Source organism: Anopheles cruzii, chromosome 2 (assembly GCF_943734635.1).
Source record: "Anopheles cruzii chromosome 2, idAnoCruzAS_RS32_06, whole genome shotgun sequence".
Lineage (NCBI taxonomy): Eukaryota > Metazoa > Arthropoda > Insecta > Diptera > Culicidae > Anopheles > Anopheles cruzii.
The window spans coordinates 29,994,178-30,014,163 of NC_069144.1; the positions used below are offsets into that span (position 1 = coordinate 29,994,178).

At 44.9% G+C, this 19,986-nt stretch overlaps 3 protein-coding genes across 3 annotated transcripts; all 3 read left to right on the plus strand.

Moving 5' to 3' along the window:
* The first annotated feature begins 2,701 nt into the window (after nt 1-2,701).
* LOC128278838 (nonsense-mediated mRNA decay factor SMG9) lies at nt 2,702-4,034 on the plus strand. The gene is made up of 3 exons (XM_053017563.1): nt 2,702-3,167; nt 3,242-3,679; nt 3,751-4,034. The coding sequence occupies exons 1-3, from the start codon at nt 2,702-2,704 to the stop codon at nt 4,014-4,016; spliced, it is 1,170 nt and encodes a 389-aa protein (XP_052873523.1). The 3' UTR covers nt 4,017-4,034.
* Nucleotides 4,035-4,881: 847 nt separating this feature from the next.
* Nucleotides 4,882-10,207, plus strand: LOC128278839 (chromatin-remodeling ATPase INO80). Its single transcript, XM_053017564.1, has 12 exons — nt 4,882-5,049; nt 5,122-5,344; nt 5,387-6,028; nt 6,098-6,826; nt 6,907-7,519; nt 7,584-8,301; nt 8,376-8,543; nt 8,731-8,889; nt 8,965-9,067; nt 9,145-9,441; nt 9,556-9,720; nt 9,781-10,207. Exons 1-12 carry the CDS (start codon nt 4,882-4,884, stop codon nt 10,176-10,178), a joined length of 4,383 nt encoding a protein of 1,460 aa, XP_052873524.1. The 3' UTR covers nt 10,179-10,207.
* Nucleotides 10,208-15,261: 5,054 nt separating this feature from the next.
* Nucleotides 15,262-19,271, plus strand: LOC128278840 (metabotropic glutamate receptor 2-like). The gene is made up of 13 exons (XM_053017565.1): nt 15,262-16,155; nt 16,222-16,392; nt 16,458-16,602; nt 16,672-16,923; nt 17,009-17,183; nt 17,260-17,516; nt 17,584-17,717; nt 17,784-17,974; nt 18,049-18,183; nt 18,268-18,430; nt 18,504-18,717; nt 18,788-18,939; nt 19,014-19,271. Exons 1-13 carry the CDS (start codon nt 15,262-15,264, stop codon nt 19,206-19,208), a joined length of 3,078 nt encoding a protein of 1,025 aa, XP_052873525.1. The 3' UTR covers nt 19,209-19,271.
* Nucleotides 19,272-19,986: the final 715 nt, after the last annotated feature.

Consider the following 19,986-nt stretch of genomic DNA (forward strand, 5'->3'; position numbering starts at 1 on the left):
TAAATTCGGAAAGTAGAAAATTATGAACCTGCAACTAAATGTACCCATGGAGCACGACGAGAATCCTAGTCAAATTCAAGAGTAATGTTTGTAAATGTAATGCATGTGCTTGAGAAACGAACACACACACACACTTACTTCCAGTAATGAAATGACTAATTGTATCCACCAGCGGTGCACAAACCCCAAAGCATACCCTGATCGTCGCCAATGCCTGTGTTTCACGATGCACAGTAAGTCCCAATGAGTTTGACTGTAAAATCCGAACGATGTAATGTGAAGGAGCAAAGCAAAACATAGCCACTCGATGTTTTCGACTCGGCAATTTTTGGTCCCAAAGTTCGACGATATTATTAAGTGCATTATAGGTGCAGCCACGCCATGAGCATGTTGATGGGAAGTTTTAGAAAAGTGCTTGATTCTGCCAAAACACCGACTACGGAGAAGTTTTGTCCAAGTGCAAAGTACTCACCGAAAACCTGATTGAATGTGCACCCGAATTCGATCGTACTTAGTAAAATATGTATTAAAGTCAATAAAGTAAGAAACACGGGCAAAAGTATAACGTTGATTCTCCTCATGTTTACCGAATTTGTTATCCAATGCCCCGGCGCAGCACGTAGCTCACAGGAGCAGCATCAAGAGCAAAACGTCATCACCCCAAAAATGATCTAGCGCTTACACAACCAATCTGCAAAACTAGTCTGTAAACGTGAATCATTCTAACAGGCGAAGTACTGCCAACGGTAGATGATTATAATTGATGCGACCCAGCTTTCTAATCAAAACGTTATCAAACCAATCTCACCACCACTATCGAATGCATTGATATATAAACATGGTACACCTAGTGTGTTGTATATGCTACGTAATATATGGCATAAACATATAAACGTACACCGTCAAACTCCCAGCCGTGTCCTTGTGTTTTGCGCGCTTGAATGTTGATTTGTTATTAGAAACTAAAGTTACTCTTCACTGTACTTCGAATTCGAGTGGTTTGAGTAGAAATGCGATGGATACGATCGTACTGAAGCGCGTATTGTCCTTTTTTCCAAACTACACACCCGCTGAGAGCGGTCTACGCAGAAGGCAAAGGATAGCGTTGAGTTGGCAAGTCAAGCTCGAAGATGAAGACGGATATGCAGGCAGTGAGTTTTCTTCATACGAAAAAAAAATCGGGATCGTTAAGGCAATCGATCGAAACAAACTAAGTACGAACGATCGGAAACACTAGCGCGTGAGACCGGTTTTAAACGTTTTAAGCCTTCGTTTTAGGCTCATAATCTAGGAGAAAAAATCATTTTAGATAGTCTGCCCTACGGCACGATACGGTAGAATGCAACGAGTGCAATGGAGAAAAGAAGCAAAAATGTGCCAGTTTTGCTCAGATTCGATACGCACGTTCTCTCTAGCAATGCCTTGTGCTTTGAATATCAGTAAACTGATTTCTTTTTGCAATTTTACATTTTAACTCGATTCAACAAAGTATGAGCAGCGTAATGTAACATGGGGTAAACAAAGCAGATACAGTTTTCGATGTCGTATCAATATGGGCAAGTAGAGGCGACATTTTTTGAAAAGTAACACTTACCTAGCAATTGGGGGGCAACTAACAGGCAGAAACAGAGCATGTAGCAGCAGCAGTTGTGTGGGCAGTGATATTATGGTGTATGCGCAATCCCGGACGAACCGCGACAGAAATCAAAAACCACTGTGGGCACGAAAAACAGGTGGTAAAACAAACGTTATCAAACGAGAAACAAAGGGAAAAACAGAATAACATTTGCGGTTAGTTAGTCGACTATGAATCACACACATTACATACACAGCTACACATCAGTTTGTGTCATTAAATTACTGTGTCAGTCAGTATGCAATATAGACATGTTGGATTTTTTCTACGAGAGAAGCATTATACACTTATTATCCATTTTTATTATAAAATAATAAAGGATCTTCCATATGAAAAAAACCTTTTGTATTTTTCTGTTTCGATTCATCTAGTGGTGCCAAAACCAGGCAAGAACCAGTGGTCAAAACGAAGGATCCTCAAAAGGCGTCCCTTTCAAGGCTTTCAATTGCGCTAGGGGGTTTGCAACGCAGGGTAGCACTGAACAAAATTGACACTGTAGAATACATTTGTCTGGTACGCAAAAGATGGCAGTCTAGTCCCAAATTTGGAACTAGCAGCAGGCGTTCGCAAGTGTTTCATTGTCGTCCTGTAATCCATTACACGCTGCTGTGATCGTTGAATTTGCAGATGAAATTGTGCTCAGCTCAACATTATTAATAAAGCCTCGGCGCGACTCATTGAGTCGAGATTAGTTGAGATATTTAAATGGATATTTAATTCGTGGAGGAATATCATTGTTCAAAAATTGAGCTCTCTCGTTTAATCATAGTCAACCGACGATAGTCGAGTTTTGCCGAGTTTTGGTCCTTGGACACATAAAACATTCGATGTTTTTGTTCGATGTTTTAGAGATGCTGCACACGAGAAACGCAGCCTTTGACGTTCGCTGGAGAAGAAACATAAAACAAACATAAACAAACCGAACCGAAAAGTATAACTTTGATAGTTGAAATAACAGTGATTTTTTGTGTTTTTAGAACGTAAAACCTGTCTCACGCTTTAGAGCTAAGCGCAACTTACACGTTGCACTATATTTTTTAATGGTATCTGTATAAGAACGGCACAATGAACAGCAAGCAACAGCCGAAAATTTTGATTAAAACGCGAGAAAGTAATGATCCATCATCGTCCGGATCGAAGCGAACGCCGACTATCCTAAAGGCAACAGCACCGAGTAACGCCGCTCCCCATGGACAGCAAACCCAAAAGAGTGGCACGAAGATAGAAACCAAGCAGCAAACGAAAAATGTACCTCCGACAGCAGCCCCGACGGATCCGTACTGTTTTACTCCGATGGATCGTTCGGTGGTGCTACTAAAGAATCACAACGCGCTCAACTATCGTACGCTAGACTTTCTGCACGATACTAATCAAGATTACGTGGTGGTTGGCGTAATCGGAGGGCAAGGAGTCGGAAAATCGACCGTCCTGAACATGGTTAACCGAAACCTGTATTCCAAAAAGTCCAAGGAAACCCCGGACAACGTGTTTCCCGTCCATGAGAAGCTAACTATTTTCGGAGAAAACGAAGGTATGACAAATAACGACTGCCTACGAGTGAGGTGAGATGATACGTGGGTTTCCTACTTCCCTTCCTCTTTATAGTGCGGATGTACATTACGGAAGATCGTCTTATACTGCTGGACAGCACGGAGCCTCTCATAAGTCACACACGAAAGGACTTTATTCAACATGAACAGGAAGAGCTTAAAAGAATGATGATTCTTCTTCGGCTCTGTCACGTTATTTTGATTGTACAAGAGGAATGGTACAATATTCGCCTCATGCGTACCCTTATGTGGGCCGAAATGATGAGTCAATTCAACCCGTCAACCCATCAAAGGAAACTTGTTTTCATCAAAAACAAGGTTGTTCCACACTGCCAAGCATCTGAATGCCGAGCAAGAATGTTGCGTTTGTATAAGAACATGTTCGATGGCACGAAGATCTTCTCCACTACACACCGGGGCAGAGACGCGGATCACAGCAAAGGCAATCCAGAAGTTCTAAACTTTGTTGAACTTCCCCTGCTAGAAAAAGGAGGTAGCATACAAACGGCAGTTCGTTTTGTTTTTACGTAGAGTCCAGGTATTTACTCTTCCAAATGATTGCAGATGTCGCCGCAGAGATGAGTCAAAACCTCAAGGATAGGTTACTTTACTTGCGCAACCTTGTGTACGGCGGCCGACCGGCGATTATGGCCAACAACTGTTCCGAAAAAGCTTGGGGGCAAGCGTTAGTAAAATTGGTGGATGGGCAGGATGGAAATTTGTTCAACGATAGATACGAAAAGCTGAAGGACAAATACAATCTGCACAATCATATCAAAATTATGGACCATCCGTACAGAGACGCGTCAGGAGGCCACCATATTGAATAATTGGTTTACGGGTAGTTATGCAAATGAATTGTTAATTGTTGCTGTTGCTGTTAAACAATGGGTCCACAGCATGGGAATCAAAATGATTGAAGAAAATATACCTAAGTTTGAAACTTATGGGCCGTCATAATATTGCCTCATTACGAAGAACACCGTCCCGTCCGACTACTATTGAGTTATTTACAGAAATTGTTGGACAATTTTGCTCATCACACTAGCAAATATATTTTTTATTCAAACAACTTTTTCTAGTTGATGCATCCTGTCTTCAATCCAAACATGGATGGTTTCCCATCTGTCAAACAATCCAGCTGTCAAGCGTTTCCTCCCGCTTCCCTTCGTGGCTTCTGACAGGCATTTTGTTCTATGTAGGGACACAAGCAAGCCGTCGCCAAAATGATGGCAAAACAATCCATAAGATAGCGCACGCTTTAGCACGGTGCGCTGTGCCTGTCACCGTGCTCAGTAAATAAAACGCCGTGGTATCGACTATCTCTACCGTTGGTTATTTTCCTAACAAGTACTGATATTTTGGAGCCATGTCTCAGTCAGAACGGCCGCACACTACCGGCGGCGCCGAAAGGAACCGCCTGAAAAGGCGCCCTCTCTATACGCAACGATTACTATCATCATTCGCTATGGAGGGCTTTATACGGCAAGCGAAGGAACTTTGCAATACCGTTGCGTCGGAATCTTCCAGTGACGATGAACCGCAACCTGGATCGGATTCGTCCGACGAATCGGAGGACTTTGGCAGCAAGTTTTTCCACCAGGCTGCAGCACGTTCCAGTGAGTAAACAAAGCTTCAGAAATAAATATTGCCTGGATCTATTACCATTTCTTGTTTGCCGTAGATCGAGAGCGGATGTTCGATTTCAGCGCTGTCGGTAGCGAGCGTATGTGGCTGAAGAATTTACTGCTTTCCGAAACGGAAACCGAAAGCGAAGTGTCCGACGATGAGTACGTTACATGGATGCTCAAAAACCACCTGCTTCAAAAAAAGATCCGGGAAAAGTATAATGACTCGCCTACCGTAAGCATCGATCCTTCGCGTTGTGCTCCGAGATGCTTTCTTGCTCAATGCTGTTATGCTTTTCTTTTTCAGAACTCACAGTACGGTTACTATGGGGCTGGTTTGCTGTCGGACAGTGACCTCTTTCCTGACCATCGCCGAACGGTGGCCGGTAAACGTAAATGTAAGCTGGACCATGGAGTAGGCAAAACGAAAAGCATTCGAAAGAGGATGAAAAATCGCAAAAAACGGGACGATCTCGCCGAAAAGGGAGCGTATCCGGTGGACCGTCGGAACTCTGGCGCCACAGCTGATGGTAGTTTGGTCGGTGAACGAAAGATACAGCATCGACTGGTAGACTTGGAGGGCACTGAGAGACTCAATGGATCGATGACTGGCAAGCGTGGACGGAAGATGCGCAACAAAACGCCGGAAATGATGAATATTAGGCGGCGCAAAATATGGCAACTGATGGCGAAAAAGGAGCTCGGTAAGGTGCAGCGGGCGAAAGCGAACAACCACAAGGACACGATCACCAACTGCCGAAGGGTGGCGGTCCTGTGCATGCGCGTCTCGCGACAGAAGGCAATGCAGTCGCAGAAGCTGATGAAAGATACCGTTTGGCGGGCGAAACGGTTGACTCGCGAGATGCAGGTGTACTGGAAGCGGTACGATAAAGTCGAACGCGAAACAAAGCGCCGTATGGAGCGCGAGGCAGAGGAACAGCGAAAGATTGACGTGGAAATAGTAGAAGCTAAGCGACAGCAGCGAAAGCTTAATTTCCTCATCACGCAAACGGAACTGTACGCGCATTTTATGTCACGCAAACTGGGCAACGTGTCGGCAGAAGAGCAGCTGAAGATTCTATCGCAGCTCGACGAAGAAAGCAACCCGCGCTTATCGGCCATCGACAACTACGATTGTGAACGCATGAAACAGTTGGCTCAGGTGAACGCCAGTGAAGCGTTTCGACATGAGCGAGCACGTACGCACCAATTCGATATATACAACACGAAACTCGCCGAACCCTGTACGGTGCTTGAGACGGGCGATAAAAAGAATGATCAACATACTGCTAGTGATGCGGCCACCCCGCAATCCACCAATGTGGAGCAAAAGGGAATCGCTGAGCTACCGCAACCATCCATGTTCCGTGGCCGGCTGAAGGGATATCAGCTCAAGGGCATGGCTTGGTTGGCAAACCTCTATAACCAAGGTATCAGCGGCATTCTTGCCGATGAGATGGGGCTCGGCAAAACCGTGCAATCTATTGCTTTTCTGTGTCACATCGCCGAGCACTACGGTGTGTGGGGGCCGTTTCTGGTCATTTCACCAGCCTCGACTCTTCACAACTGGCAGCAGGAGATGCAGCGGTTCGTGCCCGAATTCAAAGTCGTTCCGTACTGGGGCTCACCGAATGAGCGCAAAATTTTGCGCCAATTCTGGGAACAGAAGCACTTGCACACGAAAGACGCCAGTTTCCACGTGGTTATCACTAGCTACCAGCTGGTGGTGTCCGACTATAAGTACTTCAATCGCATCAAGTGGCAGTACATGGTGCTGGACGAGGCGCAAGCCATCAAGAGCTCGAACTCGATGCGTTGGAAGCTGCTGCTGGGGTTCAACTGCCGGAACCGCCTGCTGCTGAGTGGCACTCCCATTCAGAACAGCATGGCCGAACTGTGGGCCCTGTTGCACTTTATCATGCCCACACTGTTCGACTCACACGACGAGTTTAACGAATGGTTCTCGAAGGACATCGAAAGTCACGCGGAAAACAAAACCGGTATAGACGAAAGTAAGCTTCGCGGCCTGCAGGAGAACGAACAGTGCGGACAGATTACGTAAACAGGTTTCGACTTTCCATTCCATTCACAGAACAAATCTCGCGCCTGCATATGATATTGAAGCCGTTCATGCTGCGGCGCATTAAGAAGGATGTCGAGAACGAGCTCTCGGACAAGATTGAAATCATGGTGTACTGTCCTCTGACAACGCGACAGAAGCTGTTGTACGTTGCTTTGAAGAAGGAAATTTGCATCGAGGATTTGCTACACCTCACCACCGTTGCGGGTGGCAGTGCCGGCGAGGGACAGTCGATTGATCGTAACTTCACGTCCAATCTTATGAACCTGGTCATGCAGTTCCGCAAGGTGTGCAACCATCCGGAGCTATTCGAGCGACGTGACGTCCGCAGTCCATTCTGCATGAACTGGAGCTATGAGCTGGCGATGCGACCCATATTCCATCGGTACCTTTTGCTAGATTGTAGCGTTCCGAGTAAACGCCACTGGATGCATAACCGATGGTACATCTTCAAAGCGTTGCAGTCAAAACCTGTATCGTTCGTGAAGGGCTCGTCCAATCTGCGTAATGTCTGTGGAGCGTTCTACGACGACTGGTGCACTGCGTTCAGCTGTGCGCGGCTTGCGGGCGGACTGTCGCCGAACGAGGTTGAACAATTGGCACGGCGTAATGAATTCGGTCCCATGTAGGTTTTGCCTTTACTCGATCTATTCCCTTGAAATAATGGCACATGTTTTTTTCCCCCGTAGATATCACCTGCTCAAAGAGTATAAACATTGGCTACAAGTTTTACATTTCCAGTGGGTGTGGAGTGGAAGAAACCGTAGTTGGAACAACGCACGGTACATGCTGATGCAGCCTTCAGCCGAAAGGTGGACATCACAACATTTTCCCTGGACAACGATGGGACAGTTATTGTTCACCGTTCCCCGCAACGGATGCCTACCGCTCACTCCCGTCTACACTTACCGAAACCACGTGCTACATGCGATGCCAGAAACGCTGGATCATCGTATAATGCGGAGTCGAAAGCAACAACCCGCAGGCCAGCCGGTGCTGTTAATGGCTGAGTTTGCTCATTTACCAACACGCATCAAACCGACCGTGTTGAAGGACCAGCCTACAGCTGTGCCCAGATTTCTATGCGGACTTTACGCGAAGGTCTTCAGTATGTCTGAAAATTGTATAACATTGCTGAAAAGCGTTGACTTCCAATCGTCGTTGGGCAATCTGGACAAACACAGTGAAACATCCAGAGCGGCATCACGCAAACAACAGCTCAACGATCATGTGCAAGCGTCGTACCCACCGCACGGATGGTCGAATATTATCATTCCAGACAAACAGACACTGGTGTCGGATGCCGGCAAGCTGGCCGTTCTCGATTCCTTGCTGGGGCGGCTCAAAGAGCAAGGTCACCGTGTTCTCATTTATTCGCAGATGACCAAAATGATCGATTTACTAGAGGTACCCGCTTTCGTGATTACATGCCTTATTTTGAACACCCTTTTTTTAAATTTCCGTCATTTCGATTTCTCCAGGAATATATGTGGCACCGAAAACATCGTTATATGCGGTTAGATGGGTCGAGCAAAATTTCCGCCCGTCGTGATATGGTGGCAGACTTTCAAAATAGGGCCGACATCTTCGTCTTTCTTCTGTCAACCCGCGCCGGCGGTTTAGGCATCAATCTAACGGCGGCGGATACTGTAAGTTATCAAGGCGCAGATTGGTCAAAGATAAGCCGCAAACTATTAAACCTGGTTAAAAAGTTCAGAGTCAGCTTAAGCACAAACGTCTAATAATTCATGTACAATATTTGGACTTGTTATTAGGCCATCCAAATTGTCATCGGTTCTAGAAACTAACACCAGTATTTGGCATAATCCCTTGTAGGTGATATTTTACGATTCCGACTGGAATCCAACCGTCGATCAGCAAGCCATGGATCGTGCCCATCGCCTCGGCCAAACTAAGCAGGTCACCGTGTACCGACTTATCTGTAAAGGCACGATTGAGGAGCGAATATTGCAACGAGCGCGTGAGAAAAGCGAAGTAGGATTTCCTTGGCGGTTATTGTTCTTTACGGAATTTCTCTTAATTTACCTTTCTTTATCATTTCAACAACAGATACAACGTATGGTTATTAATGGTGACAACTTTAAGCCGGACACACTGAAACCAAAAGAGGTCGTGTCACTGCTGCTCGACGACGAAGAAATTGAACTAAAGTGTAGGCAAAACAGATCACTCTCTTCTAAAACCCATAATGCAACATCAATTATTATTCTGTGATAAATTGTGTTACAGATCGGTTAAAAACGGAGGAACGTCGAATAATGGAGGACTCTTCTGTTAAAAGCGCGAAAGATCGCGAGCGAAAACTGAAACAAACCCCGTTAGTGTCGTACGGCAAGGAGAGTAAACCCAGCAACAAATTCTCGGACGCTGGAAGACGGGCGCTGGAACCAACAATGGCAGATGGTACTACCATAGGCAATGCATGTTTTGGCGAGTTCGCGGCACCAAGCCCGGCTCAGAGCGAACGCTCGAGTCTGAGCGAAAACACTAGGCCTTACGATGCGTTGGACGATTCCAGCAATGAAGGTAATGTTGTGATTATATGTTACCCAAAACAGTAACCTGTTGCCTCTTGGAAGGAGATCCGACCCCGACCGACTAAATAGGATGTAACAAGAGAACATTCTTTTCGTTAACCAGGTACCACCATGTCATTCGATAGCGTGCGTGATCGTGGCATTAAAGCTCGCCAGATGGTGCGTGGCAGTAGCAAACGGGGTCGTCCGCGTGGCTCTCGGAGGGGTGCCGTTGCCGTTATCGGTTCCGGTAGAGCTACAGTGGTGGAACAGCCATCATCAGAATTAGGTATTTATTTTGATTCATTGTTTTTTGAGCATCCGTTAGCATCATGTATTGCACTTACAGACCCGTCGAATCCTACCGTGTCACCGGCGTCAACGTCGTTGCCAGCTACGAATAGTGTGGCGTCACAACTAAGACGTGGACCGGGCCGACCACGACTGAAGGCGAAAGGTCCAAGTAATCAAGGCAACCGCTTTCACGCACGCCAAACGATTCGAATACGTAAACCGATCGGTCCACTAATGGTACCGTTAGGAGGTGCGCAATCGACACCATCATCCTTACCACTGAATCCGATACACTCAAAACTGGTTCCTGCGTCGTCAAGGCTTTCGTCTAGCACGGCAGATTCTGAAAAGCACGTTAATCCTGCCAAGTACAGGACAGGATCCACTGCCCCGCAACCTTCAACAAATGTAACATCTGGTGTTAGTCAGGATGACGTAGCATCTTCCCCTTGAACAAAAGCTGCAACCGAACTTCTCAAACGATGCAGGAAGTGATAGAAAATACAATTGCTGCCGTAAGGACTTTGCTCCGTTGGACGTGGTATTTTATTGTTGATCAAATGTAAAAGCAAGTCAAATGTTGCGGTTTGGTAGCACATTTCTTTTAGAGCACTCAAATAAATTGTAAATTTAGAGGATGTGGTTTTCGTTTCATCATCAAAGATATTATCCGAAACTGAAGAGTGAATGTGCCTTTTAAATTTGGTTTACATATGACGTTAACGTTTAGCCATTGTTTTTTCGTCAACGTAACAAATATGATAAACTAGCTGTTCCCGGCCTGCGTCGCAACGCCTCATTTCATTCTCATTTCTCGCTGATCCGACGATTCAGAGGATCGGACTTCCCAGTGACGTATCTGTTCGGCTTCCCTTCTCGTTTCCCGTTGGATACATGCCAAAACTTGCACCAGCTGAATTTGGATCAAATTACTTGAAAACTATCCGAGTTTTGCTGAAACGAACCTAGATTTTGTATGGGAGACTTTGTAAACTGGGGAGGGGTTTCAAACATTCACCAGAGTATTTCCCCTTTCCAAGAATTCCCACCTGCACATTTTGGTTCGATTTGTTAGAAAACAACCCGAATTATGCTGAATTTTATGTTACGTTTGTATGGGATCCGAAACCGGAACCCGAAAAATCCGAAATTTGACTAGGAGTGCAGAAGTCACTGGTAGGTAGCACCAGTAACCTGCGTGCAATATTGCACGCAACATGTGGTTTCCAAAACACGCACGCTATATTGCGTGCAGTGTTGTATACAACTTTGCGTCAGGTCGAGAAGAAAAGCGCGAGTAGCGTTTTCCCAAATGTTTTCCCTGAAGGTTCCGACGGAAACTGATTTTTTTTCGTGCATTAAGTCTTACCTGTGTTACGTCTTACGAGTCTTACTTTCCTCCCTCATTTCTATCGGTGGCCAATTTCTTTCCAATACCAGCGGAAACACGGAAAATTCTAACGATGGCTTTTACGGGTTTAAGAGAAAATGTTTGGAAATAAATACAGGCCGAGAAACCCTACAATGCGAAACATTTTCGGAGATCCACGCGACGAGCGCGTTCTCGATCACGTCCGCTACCCCTTCCGCCAGCTTTGGCAGATAGTCTGGGTGGCTCTGGCGAACGCAGTGTACCGAGAGGCCGCCGCCGATGTCAAACAGGAGCATTACCTTGCCCCACGTGATGTCCACGTTGAAGAGGTCACAGGCGATTGCATTCAGCAGCACCGGAGCCGTTTCCAGCGTTTTCAGCGTCACCTGGTCGTCATTGCCCACCTGGTAGGAAGGAAGGAAGTGTGGAAGGACGGTGAAAAAAGACGGAAGGAAGGCCACCCATTGGATGACGGGAACAGGGAACTAAAAAGAAAATGAAAATGAAAGAAAAAAAATACAAAAGTTGGTCATTAGGTTGATCAGAAATTTGGTTGTATTTTTCCGCAGGAGATGCTGATCCAGAAACATCAATAAGTACGTAATTAGTAGTTGTTCCCTTTGCCTGTCTATCTACTTTTTTCCTCCCACCGATGCCTTTCCATTAATGCTTTATTAATAAGGAAGATTCAACTAGACAAAATCTCTGCTGGATTATCTGACTTTTTGTTTTTAGATACCGACGCCAGCTCTTCGTTCTTGTGTAACATGCTTTTGTTGCGTTTTATTGGCGTGATTTTCTTGCAGTGCAGAGACCAAGGCCTGCGCAAGTCACTACTTCTATCCAGCAACGCCAAGGGACACGCCATCACCGTGCGAGCCAAACCAGATTCGTAAAACTCGGAACCTTACACCTTACGGGTAACATGATTACGAAGTTGCCTAAAATCCCATCGTGCGTCGCCATGCCACATTTCATTCTCATTTCTCGCTTATCCAGCGTTTCAGACGATCGGACTACGTCCTTGTCAGAATCCCAACAGCCACAAATTTAGCTATATTAACCATCCGCCAAAGGGTTTCTGAAGTCCATACATCCAAGGAAAACTAACTATGATTCGAAAACTATGTTGTCGTTCTGTACGGCTTGGACGTGTTTTGGAGGAGCACGGGAAGAGAGAGCCTGTGATATCTTTGGAGAGCCTGTTTCGATCTTTCGAGCATTTAAGTCTCCTTAGTAACAAAACCGTTGTATTACAGACGATGGCTCAAAAGCATGAACAAATGTGAACCGTCTAAAATTAAAAAACTACCATAGTTTTCAAATGGCCAACGAGTTTCTTGACATTAAGGGTTTAAGTAATCGTAGTTGTTCTCCTGAAATGTAACGCAACTTTAAGATTTAAATGGTGGTATAGTATTGGAAGTTGGTTTGGAATTGGAATTTTTCAACCTGAGAGCTATTTTCGATCAAGCAGATGTTTTAAAGGTGTAGGCTTTAATGCAATAACCAATACAAAATAATAATCTTTATGCTCTATGTTCTTCATAAATCAAACATTAGATGTAGGAACTTTATCTACTAAGTTATTGGTGGGTAACATCGCTACGGAATGTTGTCATCAATAATGTATCTGGATACGGCTGGCTAGCACGGCTTGTTGAAGTCGTGTACATGAAGATAAACCACTGAGAAGTTAAACGCCTTTAGTACATCTAAAATTTTCCGGCACTGCATAGCTTCTGGTCATTACTATTTTTTAATGATTACATTGCAGTAATTTGTCACATGATCCATGCATTTCTGGCTCAGCGTCTGATCCAAATCAGACGATGTGAATAGTAGATCTTTTTATAACGCGAAAGATCAACTGAAAAGTATGTTCTGCCCAATTGGAACTTTGAAATTAAATAACAGAAACTGATTTAAGGGAAATTTTCACTACACTCTTGGTAATGGGATTGCCCGCCCAAAAATGGATAATTTTTGTTGTGGCTGGTTCTGCTGGCTTACGTTCATTGTTTGTTTATTTATGTGCTCCACTCTAGCGCTGATAAGAAAGCTGCAGGCTGGGGAAAAAGGATCCAAAAGCTCTAGCCACTAGCACACACGCACACAGCAAACTGCCGCTTGGCTGAAACACAAGAGACAAAACGGCACCAACGGGAAAGAGATGGGAACAAAAAGCTCCACACTACACAGAGCATGGCTATACCGCTGTGTGCGATATCAGTGGCAGTGATAAGAAAATGCATTGCCGAATCGTCGTCAATCGAACAAGGCCGCCTGCCGAAGACGGACAGTCGGGCGAAAGGACGATTCCGAAATTTGAGCCCCTGGTGGTGGAATAAACTTATTCCTGGTAGAGTTACTAGCATACTAGTTATGGCTACTAACAATGGGGCCATTGTTTTTTGACCAATTGCCGCATCGACGACCAAAAACTCTACAACGGTCTAGCCTGTGAGTGTCGGTGATGATCCTGCAAATCAGGAAGTACAGTGCTTGTGTGAAAAAATTCGGCCACATTGGTGTGTGGAGTGACCTCTTATCCTCTTATCAGTGCTGTTCATCGCCAGCAAGTAGTGTGATAATTCTGTGTTCCGCAAAGCTCTAACCAGGCCAAGCATAGTATCCGCAGTGATGGGTGCTAGTTATGCGCATCAATTGTGTATCTAGTGACTGTTTTGGCACATTCTAGTGCAATTACTCAATCCCGTAACAGGACCTCCGCCGAAAAGACTGCTGCTGGAGCGGCTCCAGAAGTATTGCTGCTTGGTGCGAAGGTGGTAGAACGGTAATGCGTACGCTGCTGCAAGTGCCAATTGTGGTGCGTGTATACGTATATACTTTTTATCAGTAGCAAAAAGCTTCCTGCCGTGAGCTGAACGGCAGCGACCACCGAACCAAGACCCGAAACGACGGTTGCCGAGTGCCGAACCGATGCCGAGTTCAACGCCGTACAACGAAGAGATCTTCTGCACATGCGCTGCTCCAAGATTCGAAGGTTTTCGGCTGGTACATATCAATGTTAAAATTCAAATCAAAAACTGCCCGTGGAAGGGTTGTGCTTTGGGCGATATGTTATCAATTCGTTTGCTCACTTCTAACGCTTTATAAAAAAAAATGTACAATGGTTGTGCATGTATCGGCAACTTGTTCACATTAAAGTACAGCGTCCACAATGTACTCTATTCTAACAGCTTGTAAACGAGCAATCGAATAGATGTTTTATGCTTGATTATCTGATTATGCTTCTCGCCTTATTTGCCTTCCAGTCGCGAAATCCATAATGTAGCGATTGCGTTCAAGAGGTTCAAGACAGCAGAAACAGATCACTTTCGAGAGCGTGCGATTTCCCGATGTCCGAACCACAACACCGAAACACCTCCGAAAGGATGTGATAAGAAAGCCGACATCACGTATGCTTATCGTCAACACATGCGCACGGTAGCAAGATGGACGCATATTTTATCAAACAATGTGAGTACATAGGTGTGTGCTAGCGTTACGCAAAAGTCCTTTCGCGCCCCGCTATCAGGGAGCGGAGCACAAACAATAAAAATGAGAGCTTTAGCTACAGAAGAGAGTGATAAGAAGCCTACTTCGCACTTTCTCGCTAGTGTTGGCCTTTCATGTCTGTTTTCCGAAGAGGAACGCGTATTTCAGGTTTATTGTTTACCATCTGGCTAGCTCCAACCCTTGGTTGTTAGTAGCTGATGAAGATTTTTTGCTGTAATAATCCTCATCGCATAAACAATATGCGAGGAATCACTACTAACCATAGTGTTCGAAGTTACAATTTATAGGGCAAGGTTTAATATTTATTTATAGGGCAACTTTTAAAAACTTTGCCGATTTTGCTGCATCACGTACGATCACAAAATTTTATTTGAAAGCCGATGTACAGTTGCAGGAACCATCTGCTATCGGATGCTGATGATACATTTTATTTTCGTTTTCATTTTGCTCATAAGTTCTACTTTTCTTTTTTAATGTTTTGTATACTGATGATAAATATTGTATTAGTAATAAAATGTCGTTAATCATGCTGCTCATACATACCACACTAATTTTGATACTTTACGCACACTTTCAACCATCGTAGATTACACTAGAAAACCCTAAGCAACAGGACACCAGTTGGGTAGAACCAGACGCAAAATGACCAACACGTTGTGCATCGTTGGCACGCTTTTAATTGTTTGTTTTATCGAGGTGATCGTGTCTCATGAAGTATACGATCGTTTTGAGCACAGCCTGCACGGAGGCCACAGCGGACAAAATCACCAACAGCACCATCAGTACAACAGCAACAACCGCAACTGTCGGATGAACGGCTATTGTGGCCGACAGGTTAAGTTTTACGCCAAAAAACATCACTCCCGAAGAAACGGTGTTGGTGGTCACCATTTTCGATCGCACACGATTGGAATCAAACATAAGCGTCACTACGGAAGCCAACACCAAAGGAACGCTTCCGCCACAGTCGCCACGAACCAGCCAGTTTGGTCCAACGGGCCAATCGACGTCCAGCAGCGGTACCCGCCGGAGCACCAGTATGCCCAACTCATGATCGATGATGAGCAGCATCACGGCGGTGTGGGGACAACGTCCGCCATGAAGCAGCCGAAACATGGCATTGCGGTATGGCCTGTGAAACGGGAAGCCATCATGGAAGGCGATCTAATACTCGGAGGACTGATGATGGTGCACTCACGCGAAGATTCCGTCACGTGTGGACCTATCATGCCACAAGGTGGCATTCAGGCGCTGGAAACGATGCTCTATACGCTGGACAAAATTAACGAGCAGGGTTTGCTGCCGAACGTTACGATCGGGGCACACATTCTCGATGACTGCGACAAGGACACTTACGGTCTGGAGATGGCGGTCGACTTTATCAAAGGTTCCATTAGCAATATCGATGACATCAATGATTACGACAACTGTAGCAAAAGTCATAAGAAGAAAATTATATCCGGTGTGGTTGGCGCTGCATCGTCCGTCACCTCTATACAGGTAGCCAATTTGCTGCGATTATTTAAAATACCTCAGGTAAGAGAGCGACATGTTGAGTCATACCAACCCGACTGCCAGAAATCATTACGTGTTATTCCGCAGGTTTCCTTTTTCTCGACTAGTCCAGAGCTGAGCAACAAGCAAAGATTCGAATATTTTTCCCGTACCATACCTTCCGATCACTATCAAGTTAAGGCCATAGTAGATATTGTTCAGAAGTTGGGCTGGAGCTATATTTCCATTATTTATGAAGAGAGTAATTACGGTATTAAGGTAGATACTTCGAAATGAGTGTTGAGCCAATGGATAAAGCTAACTTTTCGGTATTTCACTCACAGGCATTTGAAGAACTGGATGATCTTCTAGCTAAACATAGTATCTGCATAGCAGTAAAAGAAAAACTCGTTAAAGATTCAGGTGTTGCTGATACGATAGCCTACGATAATATAGTACTGAAGCTGTTAACCAAACCACGTGCTAAAGGTAACCGAGACACTGTTCAGTTCGCCTTTCGAGCGTGGTTTTTACACTTGGGCACTTTCTTCCGCACAGGTGTTATTATCTTTGGGTCTGACCAAGAGGTCGCGGAAGTGATGCGAGCAATTCGTCGTCAAAATGTTACAGGGGTTTTTTCATGGATAGGTTCGGATGGCTGGAGCGCACGAAATCTGGTATCGGACGGTAATGAGGCGGAGGTAGAGGGAACACTGTCCGTTCAACCACAGGCAAATCCTGTGATTGGATTTGAAGAATACTTTCTCAACCTTACCGCAGCCAACAATAAGCGTAACCCATGGTTCGTAGGTATGTGGTAGTTCATGGATCACGAGCGATCGCTCAGTTCAGATCAACAGTTTTGTCATTACTTTCTGCTCGCTCCCATTTTCAGAATTTTGGGAGCACAATTTCCAGTGTAAATACCCTCACTCTCCTTACACTCCGTACAATAAAAATTACAAGACCTTCTGCTCTACGACGGAAAGGATTTCCAAAGGAAATCTCGATTTCGAGGATCAGTTACAGTTCGTTAGCGACGCAGTCATGGCATTTGGCTACGCTTTCAAGTAAGCTGGACGAGCAACGGATGTTTAGATAAAGTTTGGCTACGCTCGAATAATTTGTAAACTGTTAACGATTTAGAAATATGCACAACGAGCTATGCGGTGGTAAACCTGGACTTTGCGATTCCATGAATCCAACCAAGGGGCTGGAGCTGTTGAAGTACTTGCGGAAGGCAGATTTTATCGGGCTCAGTGGAGATCGGTTCAATTTCGACGGAAACGGTGATGGTCCTGCGCGGTACAATATTATCCACTTCAAGCAAGTTGCTCCGGAACGGTACAAGTGGATAAAAGTTGGCGAATATTACCAGGGTGAATTGCGCTTAAATATGCAGGGTAAGCCGGAAAGTAGTGCCAGAGCAACAGTAGTACAAGATTTATACACAACATTTTGCCCGAACAGATATACAATTTAGAACTAAGGATACACTACCGCCGGAATCAGTGTGCAGCAGGCCCTGCGAACGAGGACAGGCCAAGAAGTACGTGGAAGGCGAAGGCTGCTGTTGGCACTGCTTTAACTGTACGCAGTATCAGGTATGCAACTGTTTGATCGTATTGATTTGACCTGTGATATCACATAAGAATTATGTTTGTGTTCAGATTCGAAGTCCGAACGACGAAACGCACTGTGTTAATTGCCCTAGAGGAACGTTACCGGATATCTACCACGAAGAGTGTCAACAAATACCGGAATCGTATCTCCGGCCGGAATCGATCTACGCCATTGGTGCCATGACGTTCAGTTCCTTCGGAATACTGATAACATTCTTTGTGATTGGTGTTTTTTTTAAGTGCGCAGTTTTTCTCTTATAATAGCACACAGTAAGTAGGTTGGCACAAGCATAACAATAATTATCGTTTTCAGGCACAACGACACACCAATCGTCAGAGCGTCGGGGCGAGAGCTGAGCTACGTGCTGCTCAGTGGCATCCTACTCTGCTACGGAGTAACTTTTACGCTCGTGATAAAGCCGAACGATATTGCCTGTGGAGTGCAAAGGTGGTTAAAAGCGCGATTTATGTGTCTAGTGGCGATACCCTTTTGTGATTCTCTACTCGCAATTTTTGGTATTACATTTTACAGATTTTGGTCAGGATTTTCCTTCACGGTGGTCTATGGGTCGCTACTTACGAAAACCAACCGTATCGCACGCATCTTTAATGCAAGCACTAAGTCAGCGAAACGCCCTTCCTTTATCAGTCCACACTCCCAGCTGGTTATCTGCGGTATACTGGTTTCTTTTCAGGTAGTTTCCTAGTGAACTTTTTCTTTTGTACAGAAATTAAAAAGGGCACATAACGTTCACCTATTCAATCCAGATCCTCATCAATGCTGTGTGGATGATAGTATCGCCCGCACATGCGATGCATTACTATCCAACCAGAGAGGACAACCTGCTGGTTTGCAATTCCTACACAGACGCGTCGTACATGATAGCGTTCTTTTACCCAATCTTTCTAATCGTAATTTGCACAGTATACGCTGTACTGACGCGAAAAACTCCGGAAGCATTCAACGAGTCCAAGTATATCGGTACGGATCAATTGAATCGATTTTTGAAATCGATGAATGTAATGCTTCTTGTTTCTCGATTCGTTACCAGGTTTCACGATGTACACAACTTGCGTTATTTGGTTAGCATTTATTCCACTATACTTCGGTACGTCGAACAACGTTCAGCTGAGAATATTTTCCATGTCCGTTACTATAAGTTTGTCAGCCACGGTAACGCTTGTGTGCTTGTTTTCGCCAAAGGTACGTACATTAGACTAACAACTTAAGCCCAACAACCATGGCTAAAGGAATGCTTTACAAAAACTTTCTTTCAGTTGTACATTATCTTGATTCGTCCAGAACGAAACGTACGACAAAGTATGATGCCCATTCGGTACAGCACAATAAACAAAACGACCGGATCGGCGCAATCGTCGGTTATGGCGGCGGTGATAGTAACGGCGGCCACGTGTAACGAAAACGAGAAGATCAAGAGTGTCTCGAACGAAAATATTCCAGCGTCCTACTGATGCAAGCCTGTGGGGGCACCGAGACAGAAAGCAAAACGTAAGGCTTGCCTTACGTCTTGCTAAGCCTCCCATTCTCAGTGCATGCCCCTGCTAATGTAGCGAATCAAATGGCACAGGTTTTACCATTCGTTTATCGAATCCTTTTCGATCTACTGAGGTCGACAGTAGTTCCAATTGTAAGCGCGTGTTCCTTCATCATCAAATTCTACCTCACGCGAGTTCGACAGAAACTTTGGGCACTCACTTCGTACAAAATACCTTCGAGTGGAATTTCCTCGATCCTTCAAAAATAGCAATAGCTATCCGAACACTTTTACAGGGGTCGATGATGCATGTAACGTCGATGAATGGCCTTTTTCTCGAAATCGCTGATGTCCGCTACTACAGTTGGACACTATTTGCGCTTGTGCACCAGTACGAAGCAAGTATTCAAAATTTGGTTAACGCATAAGATGCCATTTGAGTTTCAAACACATCGAGTACAGTTCGAATGTCCTTTGCGTTCAGTGAAGTAGGCGGCATTGCGGCAAAAGGCAATGTCCATGTCCAAAATTAAATAAAGTAACGAATAATTTTTCAATGGTTAGTTTTTTAATACTAGCGAAAACTTAGAAATTTTAATATTTCTTCTGCTAAGACCGTGGTGATCTTATAAATAACACTGAAGGGAAAAGGCGAATGTTTGCGAAACTGATACTATGAGAAATAAAGTCAACATGTATATGATATCCGTTCCAATCATTGTGCATAGATTTCATTCATATGCCGCCAATTAGTT